The sequence below is a fragment of the Streptopelia decaocto genome, assembly GCF_964273445.1.
Source record: "Streptopelia decaocto genome assembly, chromosome: 3".
Classification (NCBI taxonomy): domain Eukaryota; kingdom Metazoa; phylum Chordata; class Aves; order Columbiformes; family Columbidae; genus Streptopelia; species Streptopelia decaocto.
The window spans coordinates 62041605-62055713 of NC_138656.1; the positions used below are offsets into that span (position 1 = coordinate 62041605).

General features: G+C 43.2%; 1 protein-coding gene across 2 annotated transcripts in view; it reads left to right on the forward strand.

The window, feature by feature from the left end:
- The first annotated feature begins 10375 nt into the window (after positions 1 to 10375).
- Positions 10376 to 14109, forward strand: part of SLC2A12 (solute carrier family 2 member 12) — a 29877-nt gene continuing 26143 nt past the window's right edge. For both annotated transcript variants that reach the window (XM_082048883.1, XM_082048884.1), the window contains exon 1: positions 10376 to 10667. In XM_082048883.1, the coding sequence (XP_081905009.1) occupies positions 10535 to 10667 (133 nt within the window). In that variant the 5' untranslated portion in view covers positions 10376 to 10534. The remainder of the gene's footprint in view (positions 10668 to 14109) is intronic.

A 14109-nucleotide genomic window follows, 5' to 3' on the forward strand; every position in this document is an offset into this window, starting at 1 on the left:
CAGCTGCAGTTACCATGTAGAGCAAGGCTGTGCAGTGTAGCTCCTCTACTTTGTCTCCAAGAAGCTCCCTCCGAATTCCACTGGCTCCACGCCACCTGTTATCTGGGAGGAAGCAGGATCTGACAAAGAAGAGGCTGAGACTGGTAAAGAAGGTGGGTTTGCTTTGTCTCAAGCTTCCAGTGCCTCCAGACAAAGACAGATCAGCTCAGGGCAAAACCATTTCAGCTATGTCCCCCAGCCCTCACTGCTACACTTGCCACTAGCACAGGTGTCACTTGTCAGGGAGGATTTCAGATGAATGAAATGGTTTCAAGCTATGCTCAGGCCATCCCTTCTCACTGTCAAATCGAAAACTTTCATGGACGTGTTGCAAATACACTGCACGTTTGACCGCTGTCCATGGCATATGTGCCCACCACTGCCCTGTCTGTGTCAATGGTGCAAGGACTGGGCTGCTCCAACTATCCTGTGGTCATAATCTGGAAGAACTAAATCTCTTCTATCCAAAAAATTGCTTTTCCTCCTCAATTTTGATGTCATGTGTGTTCAAGCTGAAAATGAGTTTTTAAATACTTCATATGCCTTTTGGAAATTCAAAAGACTGGCTTAAAAAGCATGGCTTCTAAAAACAAAAAATGCTGAGTTATTTACCTTCATATTCTCATTCTTGAGTTTTTATGAACGTAGCTCAACTAACTCATGCTTTCAAGTTTTTACAACTGAGAGGGTGAGTTGTGTAGGCATGATAATCAAAAGACTCAAGAATTAGGTGCTTTAACGTGTTGCCTCTGATTTCAATGGCATGTATCCAAGAGTTTGAGAGCTGACCCAAGTGTATTCACATTTAGAATTGGCAAGGGAGCCAAATCCTACAACAAATATGGGTAGATATGTCTAAACATTTTGTTAGTCACAAAAATCTCTAAACTACAGAGAGAACTGTTACAGAGTCAGATGTATAGCAGCAGACTGAGACTTTCTTCAGAAGGAAACAGAAGGTCTGAGTTTCCCGCCTCACTGCTGTAGCTGTTTTGCGCCCCTGGGTGAGCTGAGGGAGAAGACACAGTCCAGAGTAAGAATGCATGAATGTGTATGTGGTGGGGGGTGTGAAGGCATGTTCACGGAGTACAGCTGAAATTTCAGAGCTGTCCATCAGCAGAGGGCAGACACCCACTGCAAAAAGCCAAGGTGCAATTCAGGAGAGTCACAGACAGGAAAGAAGACACCTCTCTTATAGTGGTGGAGTGCTTATTGGTCACTGCCTAGGAAAGGGTAAGATTTGGAGAATGAGTTAGAGCATGAGGGAAATGTTCTAATTTCCCTGTCTGGAGGGGGAAAAGTTGAAGGAAGTGCCGAAACTCCTCACCAGCTTCTCTGAAACTCGGTGAGATTGGTGTGTTCTCTCTGTGATGAGGCTGGAGAAGGAAAATGGGTCTTGCACTTTCCCATGTTTCTCATTACTTTTTGTGGTATGAAAAGAACCTTCAGTAGTCAGTAATTCCTGCCTATTGACTCCACATGTACAAAAAGTTTTCTCGTGCACTACATTCATGATAGGAAATTCCTTACCAAGAGCTAAACTTCATGACAAAACCATGTTTCGTCCACAGTTCTTTGACAAAACTAAAGCCACTACATAGCAGCTAAAGTCACTTGGTTTGTTCCAGCTGGAGAAGAGGAGACTGAGGGGAGACCTCATCACAGTCTTCATCTTCCTCACAAGGGGAAGAGGAGGGGCAGGTGCTGATCTCTTCTCTGTGATGACCAATTATATTACTTGAGGGAATGTCAGGAAGGTGTGCCAAAGAGGTTTAGGTTGGACATTAGGAAAAGGTTCTTCACTCAGAGGGTGGTGGAGCACTGGAACAGGCTCCCCAAGGAGGTGTCACAGCATCAAGCCTAACAGTGTTCAATAAGTGATTGGACAACACCCTCAGACACATGGTGTAAATCTTGGGGTTGTCCTATGCAGGGACAGGAGTTGGACTCAATGATCCCTGTGGCTCCCTTCCAACTCAGGACAATCTATGATTCTAGGATTTCCTGAAGTTTGAAGCTGTACTGGAGGGTTAAAGCATTGTGTGCACCTTGTTTGCTGTGAACCCAAACTCAGACCTCCCTTCCTCGAGGGCATTCCTGCTCAGAGGCAGTGCAGTGGCTCTTCAGGCTACTGTGAGTCTTCCACAGAGCTCCCTGGCTTTTGCTGATGCCTGTTTCACCAGTGTGAATTTAAATAACTAATGCTTTAGTGATTAGTCTGAAACAGAGAGGTTTAAGCCAAACGGAGCAGCACGGGGTCTGAATCTGAATGAGAAGGGAGGAAGGAGGGTGTCTGCTAGATGGAGTTGCTCATAGGCTGGCAGCCCATGCCATGGAGAAGCCAAATGAGTGCACCAGGACTTCTGTAATCTTTGGAGAGGTCCAAGTCCTGATGTTAACATCTCTTTTTCACAGAAACAACTCAGCCAAGAGCTGTGCTGGGATGACAGGGATCTTGATGATGGGCAGCAGCTGCCATCTCGCTAGGCTGTGTCTACCTGTGCCAGCAGCAGGGAGGAAAGCAACATCAGCCCCCAGGCTTCAGTTCCCAGCAGCTGTGGGAAGTCCTTCCTAAAAATCATGCTAGTAAACCACACAGAAAGCTAAAGGAGAAGATTTGCTTCTACCCTGGAGATCACTAAATCAGCTTTGCCAGAAGTAATATGTACCCTGAGCTTTTAAGCAAGCAAATATAAATGCAAATGACTGAAGAGCAAATACCAGCCCCTGAACTGCAGCAGGCTGCAGCCAGCACAAAGCGCTTTCACAGGGTGCATGTCAAGGATACACATTGAGGCCACTGCCTCACCAAAGTTTTCCTCTCTGAGGAGGTCCTGGGGGTCCCAGGGGTACACATCCTAAAGATCCATGTCAGATAACAAAGCAGCCACTACCCACACAGGCATCGCCTGCTTTTGGGACCTCCAACGCACAGGGCAAGGGGCCAGAGAGCTTGTGGCCAAATGGCCTTCACTCCCTCCTGATAGCAACTAGGAGAAAACTTTTAGTGGGAAGTAAACAGTTTAAACCCCAGCCTCTCTGCCACCAAAGTGCCTTCCTGCCCTGTGGGGCTGGCACTGTGGGGAAATGAAACCTCACTGGCACCTGCCTGTCAAAAAAAAAAGTCAGTGTATTATTTCCCCTGCCTGTATTCCAAAATATGGGATTTTTCTGAGTACAGAGGCAGGGAAGGATTCTGGGCCAGAATACCCCTGCTTCTTCCAAACAGCCTCTCCTGTGTTGTCCTGGGTGATATCAGACTTGTCACTTCACCTGCTGACCTTTCAGTGTCTCCTGCTGTGAGGCAGAATGATGGTCTCAAACCAAATTTCCCCTGGGCACCTCCAGAGGTATACCGTCTGTTGAAGACCATCTTCACTACCTGTTAACAAACCCAGGTGAGGAGCATTCTGGGCAACAGATGACTTAAAGCTTTCATCACATCGCAGGACTGTACGCTATTTATTTCTTCATGCCCACTGGGTGAACACAAAATGACCTGTGCAAGGGAGGCTGGTTTCATTTCCTGCTTGCCTGCAACAATTTGAAAATTTTGATGGACTTTGGAAAGCTTTATCCAGACATTCGGTATTAATAAATGTCTGTAAAACTCCTTTCAGTGCCAGCTGTGGTCAAAAAACAGCAGGAAGTTGAAACACAGCACTATTGACATTTACTGGTTAACTTTTGCAAGAACAAGATTTTCAGGAGAATACAAAACTCTTTCTTGGTGGAAATAATTAAAATCATCAAAATGACTGCATTTCCTGTGTGACTGACATGTTCCATACAGGAGAAAATAGTTCCCAGCAACTAAAAAAAATACATTTCAGCAGCTCACATTTTTCCTAGCAACCTACATCCCTTTTCTTAATGGGAACATGCAAAGGGAATTTCAGCTTACACATTTTTAACAATTCATCACATGAGGACTTTTTCCACTGCACAGTGATCTAAAGGGTTTCCATTTTTGCCACTTTGTCTGGAAATTCCTAAAAAACACCTGATTTCAGGCAGTAGGTGACATTAGTAACAGGCTACTCTAGGCCCAGCCCTTCCCCTGGGACTGGGCACCACCAGGTGCTTCACCACACAGGTGACAGCACACTTATTATGGTGGAAACAAAGCAAGTATTCAGGGCCACGCACTCACTGTTACCCCCACTGTCTTTCTGAGATGCTGCTTCTGAGTTCGAGCTTGAGTTCAGCCCCTGCCAGTGAAGTAGCTGGTTGAAATAGCTCTGGTCACACAAAGCCCTGGTACACCTCTTCTTGTTTCATGCTGGGTTTTCTCCACTGATTCCAGAAGGTTATTTGAAAAGCAGGTAGGAAAGAGATCAAGCCCATAAAAATTTCAGTCCCAACAGAGAAATTGTTTTGCCACTTCCCACAAGATAATTAAATGGACAACATTTGTACAGCTTTTTTACTGAACTTTCTGACATCCATTTATCACCACCTCCCAATTTTATTTCAGATGGACAACTTTCTTTCAAATATATGGGGCCGCTGTTTCTATGATTTGTTTAAAAAAAAAAGGTATGTGTGAGATATCTGAAGCAAAGAGGAAAATACAGTGTGTGATGGCAAACCAAAGACATGTTATTCAGTAACTACTACAAGTGGCCTGTTAGATCACCCAGAAGCTAGAAAACTTTCATTTTTATTTGATGAAATGGCTACACAAAAGCAAAATCTGATGTAAAATTCAGTTTTTATTGCATTTTCTGAATCAATTATTTTTTATGTTGTACTTTCCAACCTCCCATTCTTCATTTCAGTTTGATTTTAAGTTTTTGCTTATACATAACTCTTAAAGTTTCTGATCCTGTCCACATTGTGCTTTTAAAAAGTACTTTTAAAGAAGATGCAAACAGAAGAGCAGCAGGAATAAATAGTTGTGCAGTGTGTCAGTAGGTGTTTCTCAGGCCCTAGAGGGAGTGGTGAACTGCAATGAGCTCTGGACTGTATCTATTATTTGTTCTATCAAAAGAGGTCAAGAATTTTTTCTGAAAGACTTTTTTAAAGTCAGATAAAAATGCATTGGTATAAATCAGTTCCTCTCAAAGTGATAAGAATAAAACACAAAGAAAATGACTTAGTAAGTAAACCACAGGACTCAGAATGAAGAAACTTGTGGTCTCATTTTTTCCTAAGTGACAGGAGGCTATCTTATTTATTTATTTATTTACTTAGTGTTATCCATTTATTGCTGTATTTAGAGTTTATTTCTTTTCAAAATGACACAAATGGCATAGCTTAAATATTGAATTTATGAAATTTATCTTACATCTATAAAAAGCAACTTTGCAAAGCTGAGTCCTGAATGGCAATTCACTTGCTGCACAACAATAATAACAATTATCTCCTCATTATTCGCAGTTCCTCATGGATGGATCATTTCACTTTCTTGAGATAGTTCTGTCTTTTTCATCTAGTTTTCATTGCTCTCTGACTGGAATTTTGGCACATTTTCCCCCCTTGTGTGTGGGTGTCAATGCATCAACACTAATGGGAAAGGCTACTTATGCTTTTTTAGATTAGTACTATTTTTTTTTTTTTCCTGGAATTAACAGTACATTTTCATTGTGGTTTTTGCTCCGTTTCTTTTCTCTCCACATCTCTTTCCTTCTCCCTTCCTCCCTCATGTTGTCCCGTGCTAGCTATCTTATGAACTTCTGCAAATGGTGAACTGTTAGTTCTGAGAGCAAACCTCAATGATCACAGATGCAGGAAACATAACTTCAGCTGGTATGTCAATAAAATCCTCTCTGTAGTTTTTCTGCAAAGCTTTTTTTCCATATTTTAGAATAAATTAATTGGGAGAGTTCTGCGATCTTTTTTTTTTTTTTTTTTTTTTTCTGAGAGTCATAAAATCTACAAGAAAATTACTTTCTTTACTCCATCACTGATAAATACGACCTAAGAAAACTGATTCAGAAAGCCCTTCAGCTCTTGATTTGTTCCTATTGACTTAATGCTGACTTCCCTGTCTTTTCACAACCCCAAATTTGAGTTATTAGATTGCTGAAAAAGCAGACAAATACAAATCATTACCAGACAATTTAGAAGAAGTGTCCACCCCAGCCTCACAGGTTATTCAGGCAGATTATTCTGCAGTTTAATGTAAATATCTCATCTTATCTTCTTTTTCCAGCCTAATCATGCATCTAATTATGAAATGTTTGGTCAGTTTTGAAAGCAAGGAATTGAGAAAATAACAGAAAATATGATTTCTTGCCAACTGGACTTGGACAAAACAGACAGGGGAATCTCATGACTATTACACTCTCCTGGTTTTGGCTTTTTTGTCTTTTCCGCCCTTCTTTCTGAAGCCCGTGATCATCTGTCCAGCCTCAAAGGGCACAGTTGTGGAGCTGGGACTTATGCTCTTCAGAGCATCAGTAAGTTGCTTGCCTGGTGTTTGGGACATTTTGCTTTCTGGACCATCTCTCCCCTCTCCCTGGTTTCAGCAGGACTCCCTTCCCAGGCAGCAGCCAGAGGGGCAGAGCAGGTACAATCCCTTCCCACCTCGCAAACCCACCGGTAGCCCCCCTGCCCCTGCTCTGACTGACACCTCTCGCTCTCAGGCACACAGCGGGAGCCAAGCAGTTGTTTTAACAGCGAACATGGGCAAGGCAAGGACAGAAAAAGAACAGAGAACTGAAAAGCAGCAAAGCACGCGCCCTTTTTTTCCTTCCTTATCCCATTCGTGTCTGTGGTGCTGGAGTTTTGTTTGTTTGCTTGCCTGTTTATTTCTGCTGGGAAATTGAGGGGGCACAGGGCTGTGGGACCAGGACTCTGTGGCCGCCAGCAAGTGTTTCACCGCCACTGTGTTTCACGAAGTCACTTTATGACCGCCTTGGCTGCAGAACCAGCGCAGACTGCTTTCTCTCCCTCTGTTTGTTTTCAGTGGTTGGAACTGGCCTTTTTTTCCAGTTTCTTCCATTTCTGGGATGCCAGTTAACACCAGTTAACACCAATAACATCAATGCCACAGCTTTTTGGCCACAATTGTGAAAACAGATTCTTGTACCTGCTGAGCTGTAGCTTTTCAGTATCAGCTGGCTACTGACAATGCTGCAAAACATCCCTCAGACTAATGCCATGCCAAGCAGCAGATCTCAGGGTAAAATTTTTCAGATGGCTACTTATGGGGAAATTTTTCCCCCAGAACTTATGCAGAGAAATATTTATCACCCTGATATATTGCTTTTGGCATGGGGTATAACTTAAGGAGAAGGTTGAAGGCCGAGAATCTCCCTGGTACCTTTGCAGCGCCCACAGCTCAACGTGGCAAGGGTGCACTGTCCTCTGGGCAGCCCAGACATAGATCCCCAGGATAACAATGTCTTCCTTCACTTTTTTCTGGCCATTGTGGCTTGTGCTGTGTACTGGCTGCTTTACCATCAGTGAAAGCTAGGTACCTCCCGAGGTTACCACACAGGGCAAAGTTAAGCCACTGCTGCATTGCAGCTGGAATGGATACTGTGAAATGAAGGCACAACTAGGGAGGAAAAAATGGCTTATTTTGCCTTTATTTTCAGGAGAGGATTAGTCTGGATTTCTGAATAAACAAGTAGGTAAACATTTAAAAGTAAATCTAAGCTCTGACTTCTTGGGGGAATGCAGGTACCACTGAACTCCAGGTTTAAACACAGTTAAAAGAAATCCTACTGTCTAAAATATGCCTTTTTTTCCTATTAAAAAATGAAATTAACTGTTGTATTTGCTTAACATTCATTACTTAAAATCTGTTTGTCACAAGATTTGGGAACTCAATGAAAGCAGCCTTTTATTTTTATTAGTTACTCAGCAGCCTTTTCTTTGTATTAGTTACTCCTGTGGGTAGTATGCTTCTTGTTCAGGGGAAGCTACAGTTCCTGACAAGCTTTTAAAATCTCCCAAGGGATGTAGGTGCCAGCAACTATACATAATCAGTATATTTAGTTGGAGAACTACATGGGGGAGGGGGGGCAGGCAGTTGAACAGAAAGGATTGGAGTTGCATTACATCTATTACTTCCATCAAAATTAGTAATACCCTCTAGCTGATGAGTCTGATTCAGTTCACAGCTGAAGAAGGACACTCTACAAGTGTGACTGGAGTGGAGACATCTGCCCAGGCTGTCTTTATAGAGATTTGCAGAATCAGTTTTGGGTGGAACTGGGGTAATGAAGGGACAAAGAATGTCTGTAAAAGTGCTTCACAAGTGCAAGAAGGAGTGATAGATACTTCCAGTCCCACCAATGCTCTGCTGCAAGCTTGTCTTGATAATTTCACACAGCAGTCCCTATTCCAGCAAAGCAGCCACCTGCCAGTTGGATGGCAAAAGCTAATAGTAAAATTAAGCACTCAGTTCTTGCATATCCGATTACCTAAAGATGGGACAGATTTTCTAAATGGGATCTTCCATAACTCCACAGGTACAAACTTAACAGCTGAGAATATCTGAAGAATCCTGGTGCAAAGAGAGCATGGGATGGGGAAGTTCATAATCAGATCAGGCTGTTCAGGATGCCTCACTTCCCACTGGGCATTCTCCCTTAAAAACACCCCCCTTTTCTGTCAGACCTTGCCAAGATCCTGAAGAGCCTCTCAGTAGTTCTCTGTGAAGCTGAACCTGCCATTCAAGTGAATACTGAACTCTCTTTTTCTCTCAGCTCCTCAGCAGGCAGTGGGGTCACTGCCTGGGGGTCAGCCCTCACCAGGCAGCAGCTCTGGGCAAGAGGAGTGAACTCCAGAGCATTCTGGGCCTCTTGGCAGTTCTCTAGCTTCTCAAGAACCATTAAATATAAAGGCATTTGGGAGGTGGGATCCGGTGTGTAGCTGTGGAGTTAGCTGGCTTTGCAGAGGGTGAGCACTTGAGCAGAGCTGTGGCTTACATGAGGTGTGTGTGGTTAGATAAGGTTCATTACAAACCACATTATCACAGAGGAATCCTGTCACAGCTGAGTTTAATCTTTGAAAAATTTCCGCTCATTCCCCAACCTAAACAGCCTCTGATTTTTCCTGAAAACATCAGAATAATATATTTAAAAGTTGACAGGTAGCCCAAGAGGAAACAACACCTTTTGTGGCAAGAAATTTGTGTTTGTGGCAAGAAATTGTTAACAGTGCTGAAAGCATCCTGTACTGCCTGACAGGTGGACGTTTTACACAGAAAATAGGTTACACATGAGAGCTGAGCTAGGCTGACTCTACACCAAAGGCACTGCCAAAACCAAACTGGTGCCCTCATGGTATCCCTGGCACTCAAGCTTCTGAAGCTGATAGTGACACAGCTGTCAGACAGGGCAGTCAGTCATGCTGTTTTTTGTCAAATTTTCTTGTTAAGAAAAGGCAAAAAAAGGGTGTATCGTGCCTACTTGACTTAAGGAAAAAATGTTTAGGAATTCTCCTTTCTGGAAATATTGCAAAAGCTACCAACTTCCCACCTCTCTCTTCCCTCCCATGCTGTCTGCAGGCATTAGTGCATTAAAACAGAAACAACCAAGACAAAACAGCAAGCAATGAAAGAAAGAGCACAAACACAAGCCTGCAGCACTGCCAAATTATACAACAGCAATTCCCACTGGGGATAGTTTGGACCACTTGCCTCACTGAGGCCAGTGGGTATGCTGGGAGAACCCAGAGGCTCCCACACCAGGACCAGGATCAGGACCAGGACCAGGATGGGGCAGGCAGTCCCTGTAGGCAACTCACCTGCACCTGCTGTAGCCTTCCCTGCTGCTGCAGTCCAGCCCCAGTTCCACCAAAGGTAGCAGGGATGGAGTGACTCCTAGCTCTCAAAATCAAGCCTTTGACTGCATATAACTGACACAGTCTCAGTTTTCCCACAAATAATTCCCACAGGAGAGGTGGTGGCTTCCCTTTCATTTGCTTGTAAAACAGTAAGTGCATCTATGCTGTGAAAAATCCCGACTCCTAGTGTCACAGACTGCAAAGGGGGCATAGCTTTTCTCCTCTCTGCTCTTTCTCACAACTTTTAAATAATTTACAAGAACAAAGTGATGCCATGTGTGTGTAATCAGTGCCCTAACTTTAGCTGGCAGAAAAACGCTTCAAATTCTCCTCTTCTGAGTGCCTTCTCTGTCAAAAAAAACCCTGTGCATATGAACACCAGAGAGAAGAGAGAATGCCAGCGAGAGAGAAACCCTTTAAGCTATTGAGTAAGGAATGTGCATCGAGCTGTGCGTGGACGTCTGATTCTGCAACTATTTGTTAAAAGGCAAAAGCAATACTTCCGACAGACGGCCCTCCCCTCGCCTGCAATAGGCTCCCAAGAATAGCAACAGCCTGTGTCACCGCAAAGGGCAAAGCCTTCTGAAATAGCAACAAAGTTCTTCACAAGCCACTTTGTGGTTTGCATTTGGTTTCAGCCAGCTTCAGCAACTTGTTGCAATGAGAAAAATAACCTGCGCTTTCCTCGCCAGCCAGGGAAAGACTGCTGCCCGGTGAAGTGCTCCTGCCCCAAGGTGCAAAGAGGGTGGCAATGGCACCTGGGCAGAGCACGGAGGACCTCGGCCAGCAGAGCCGGACGATGAGAGCAGGGGAGGATGAGGAGAGCAGCCGGGGCAGCCGCCGCAGCAGCCGCCGCCACCTCCACCAGCTCCCGGCTGCAGCAGGTAAAGAGGCAGGAGCTGAATGCTGCTGTTGGGGAGCAGCAGCGTGTCCCCGCAGCTCATGCTTGGGGCTGGGGGAGAACAGCCTCGCAAAACACAGGGACTCTGGCAGTGTGCTGTCTCGATTTCAAAAAGTACGAGAGGGGAAAATGTGAGTAGAGAAGGGGAATGCTGGCTTGGATTTTGAAGGAAGGTTTATGCGATACTTTTCCCAAAAGGCCTCGGTCCTACTGTTCGTGCATACCTTGTCTGCTGTGTAAATCCCTTTCCTTTCTGAAGATCAGTCACCTGAAAAATCAGAGAACCCGCTGCTGTGTAAGATAAGAACAGTGCTCCGGTTCATGCGTGTTCAGGAGCAGTTCAGCCCTTTTCACTGAGGTGGAGGGAGGCCAGGCAAGCCTGGCACCCACTCATGCAGGGGGAAAGTACGGGGGGACACAGGGACTCCCTTCTGTATTTTCTTCCCTGGCACTCCAGGAAGAAACAGGTTTCCTGTGCTGGCACCCTGAAAAATCAACTGTTTAATTTCTTATGCAAAGATATTTGAATGCTGAAGCTGAATTTTATAGCTCATCACCTTTGCTGTCCTGCCCAGTTTTTCTAAGTTACAGAATAGTTTTGCATCTTGAGTCTCTTCCACTGATGATCAGATCGAGGGGAAAATGACCCATGATTGTGACATTTCTCACTCACAAGACAGCTTCACCCAAACAGGAAAGCATGACTGGAAGCCTGAAATGACTATATGTCCTGAGCAGGTTTTGTGCACTTATAAATGAATGAACTGACTAACCCATGTATGTTCAGGTACCACAGGCACACATGCTTTGTTGGAGCGTAATAGCAATCAGTCCAGCAACATCTACTGATACCTGGAAGCAGAAGAAACAGAGGTTAATCAAGAACAGAAAGCCAGTTGGTGTGCAGACATATTTAACATTACCTTAGTGTATGGGGGAAGCAATGCAGATGATTATAGGGTAGCATTTTTAAAGGGAAGCACAGCAGTTACAACAAACAGCAAAGTTAGTGCAGCACAAGGGCTATGGTTAGAAGAGTACATGCAAATTACATACTTGGCCTTACCCTCAGAAATTAAAGCAGTAACCTGAGGAATTTATAATTGCCTAGCTAGGAATTAAAATAACTTGTTGATTCTTACTGAAAAGTAACAAAACAAACCCAAAATCCTATTTAAAGTAATGAAGGACCAGGCTGCCTGTTGACATAATGAAAATACATGGCAGGACACTAAGAGATGGAGAGATAGCCAGGGTGGGTCTGTCCAGGATCTGCATTCACTGTCTCTCAATCAGTGTCAGAGGGATTTTGTTCATAAAATCTGAATATTATTCACACCATACATTCATCAGGATTAAGCTGTATGAAGTATGCAATGCTTTCCATCATTGCAGGAATTTAGGTGTGTGAAAATGTGTGATACATTAACTTCCTTCTGCCTTGCTTTTTAGTTCAATTTAAAAAAAATATTTATTTTGGTTTTGTCTTTCACATTTGAGTGGGAGGAGTCACACTTGTCAAATAATCATGATCCCACATGGCCCTGGCACTATTTTTGGGTGAATTCAACATTTTATAAGATTTTCCAGCTCTGCTTGCAACACAACTTTGACCCACAGCCGCCATGTGTTTCATCCCTCAAGGTCTTGTTGGGTAACTGCTTTAGATCCCATGTCAGAGATAGCTTGTAATGGACACACTTGTAAATGGACAGATGGATAGATGTGTCTTAGCTTGTAGGAGAAATGCACCTATTGAGCAGCTACTGGATCTAAAGATCATGATGGAATGAAAAGAGGACAATTGCCTTTTACAAACCCATGATTCAATTATGCAGCAATTTTCAACAAGTGCAATTAAATATTTTTCCTGCAAAACTATGTGATCCACACACTATACACTTCAGCAAAATGCTCCTCTAAAGACAATTTCAGAAAATTTAAATGCTATTTCCCTGTAAAGGCAAACTTCTTGTGTGTCAGGAGCACTCGGAGAAGAAATATTTTGTTAAAGATAGCTTAAAATTTTCAGATACAGATGCTGTAGTTTTAAGATTTACCATGGATAAAAGTAGATGCCTTGTTTTATTGAAAAAGGGAGATTCCACATTGCAGATTCATATCTATGCAATTCACTCAACTCATTGTGATTTTGTAACCTGCCCTTATTAACCAAGGGTTGACAGGGCCTGATTTCACCTTCCAAATGTCTAAATAGATCAAAGAATCCCCAAGGATTTAAACAGTATATATTCGACTTCCCATGTAAATCCTTTCGTTCCCTTCCTAACTGAGACATTTCTCACCTCAAATTAAATCAAAGTCAATGGAAGAAAGCACCATTGTGGAAGAAACTATTGTATCCCCTCCTATTAAAATAGATATTCACACAAAGGAGTAATCTCCCTCCCCATTCCATCCCACTAGTTTTCTGTATGCATACCGCATGTTCTCTTAGGAGAAAGGAAAGAAGAACTACGTCACAGAAATCTCAGTGTCTGGACTAATGTGGAGCATGGTACTGCCAAGGTGAGCTGGAAGGGGATCCTGGGCACCTTTCTTACAGCTCTCTTGCACATGAAGTGAGGGAAGAGTGGTGTTTCCCAGCTCTGACTGCTTGCAGATCTTCCCTGACACAGACTATTTGTCTGTAATGCCAATAAAATACATGCACAGTCCTTTGGAAGGACTGTATTTTCTCAAATGTGTACTTGAAAATAAGTGAAGAGGCACACCCTTACTAACTTGGCCCCATCCAGTCTCATCAGCAGGACACTGTGCTATACAGCAACTGCACTTGGTCTCTTTTTCAGGAACAAAGCATGAACATTTCCAGCAAATGTTCTTAAATATAAGTTTGTTTGCCAAGTAGTGCTGCTTTTGACTTGACTAACAGTTGTGAGAAAACATTTTGTTTACATTGGAAAACTAGAGAATAGAGTTTCCAATCACTTGCTGCATACCAGCCACACACTCGTTAACCATGGTGTTTGTTGAAGGCAGAAGGATAAATTTCTCTGGAAGTCATAATTAAGTTATTTTACTGCCCTAGGCTGCACACTGCCATGTATTTTGAAGGCATGTCATAAAAATAAGAGCAATATACACTCTAAGAAGCCTTTTTTGTAAAAAAAAAAATTAAAAAAATTTAAAAAAAAAAAAACAAACCAACAGGAATGCCTAAGAACTGCCAGCAAAATCATTAAAAGTGACACTTAAAAGGTTTGTGAGCAGAACTACTGCAACATGCTCTATCTGGAAATGTTAAAGCAAAACATATGCTGAAGTCAGAAGGAATTTTGTCTGGAGAAAGACCATGAAGGAAAACGAAGCAGAGATTTCAGGGTTTAACTCGGCAGGCAGTTCTAAGCAGGCAAGTCTAAGGTACCTCAGTTACAACAAAACCTCATAGTGATATAGAGATG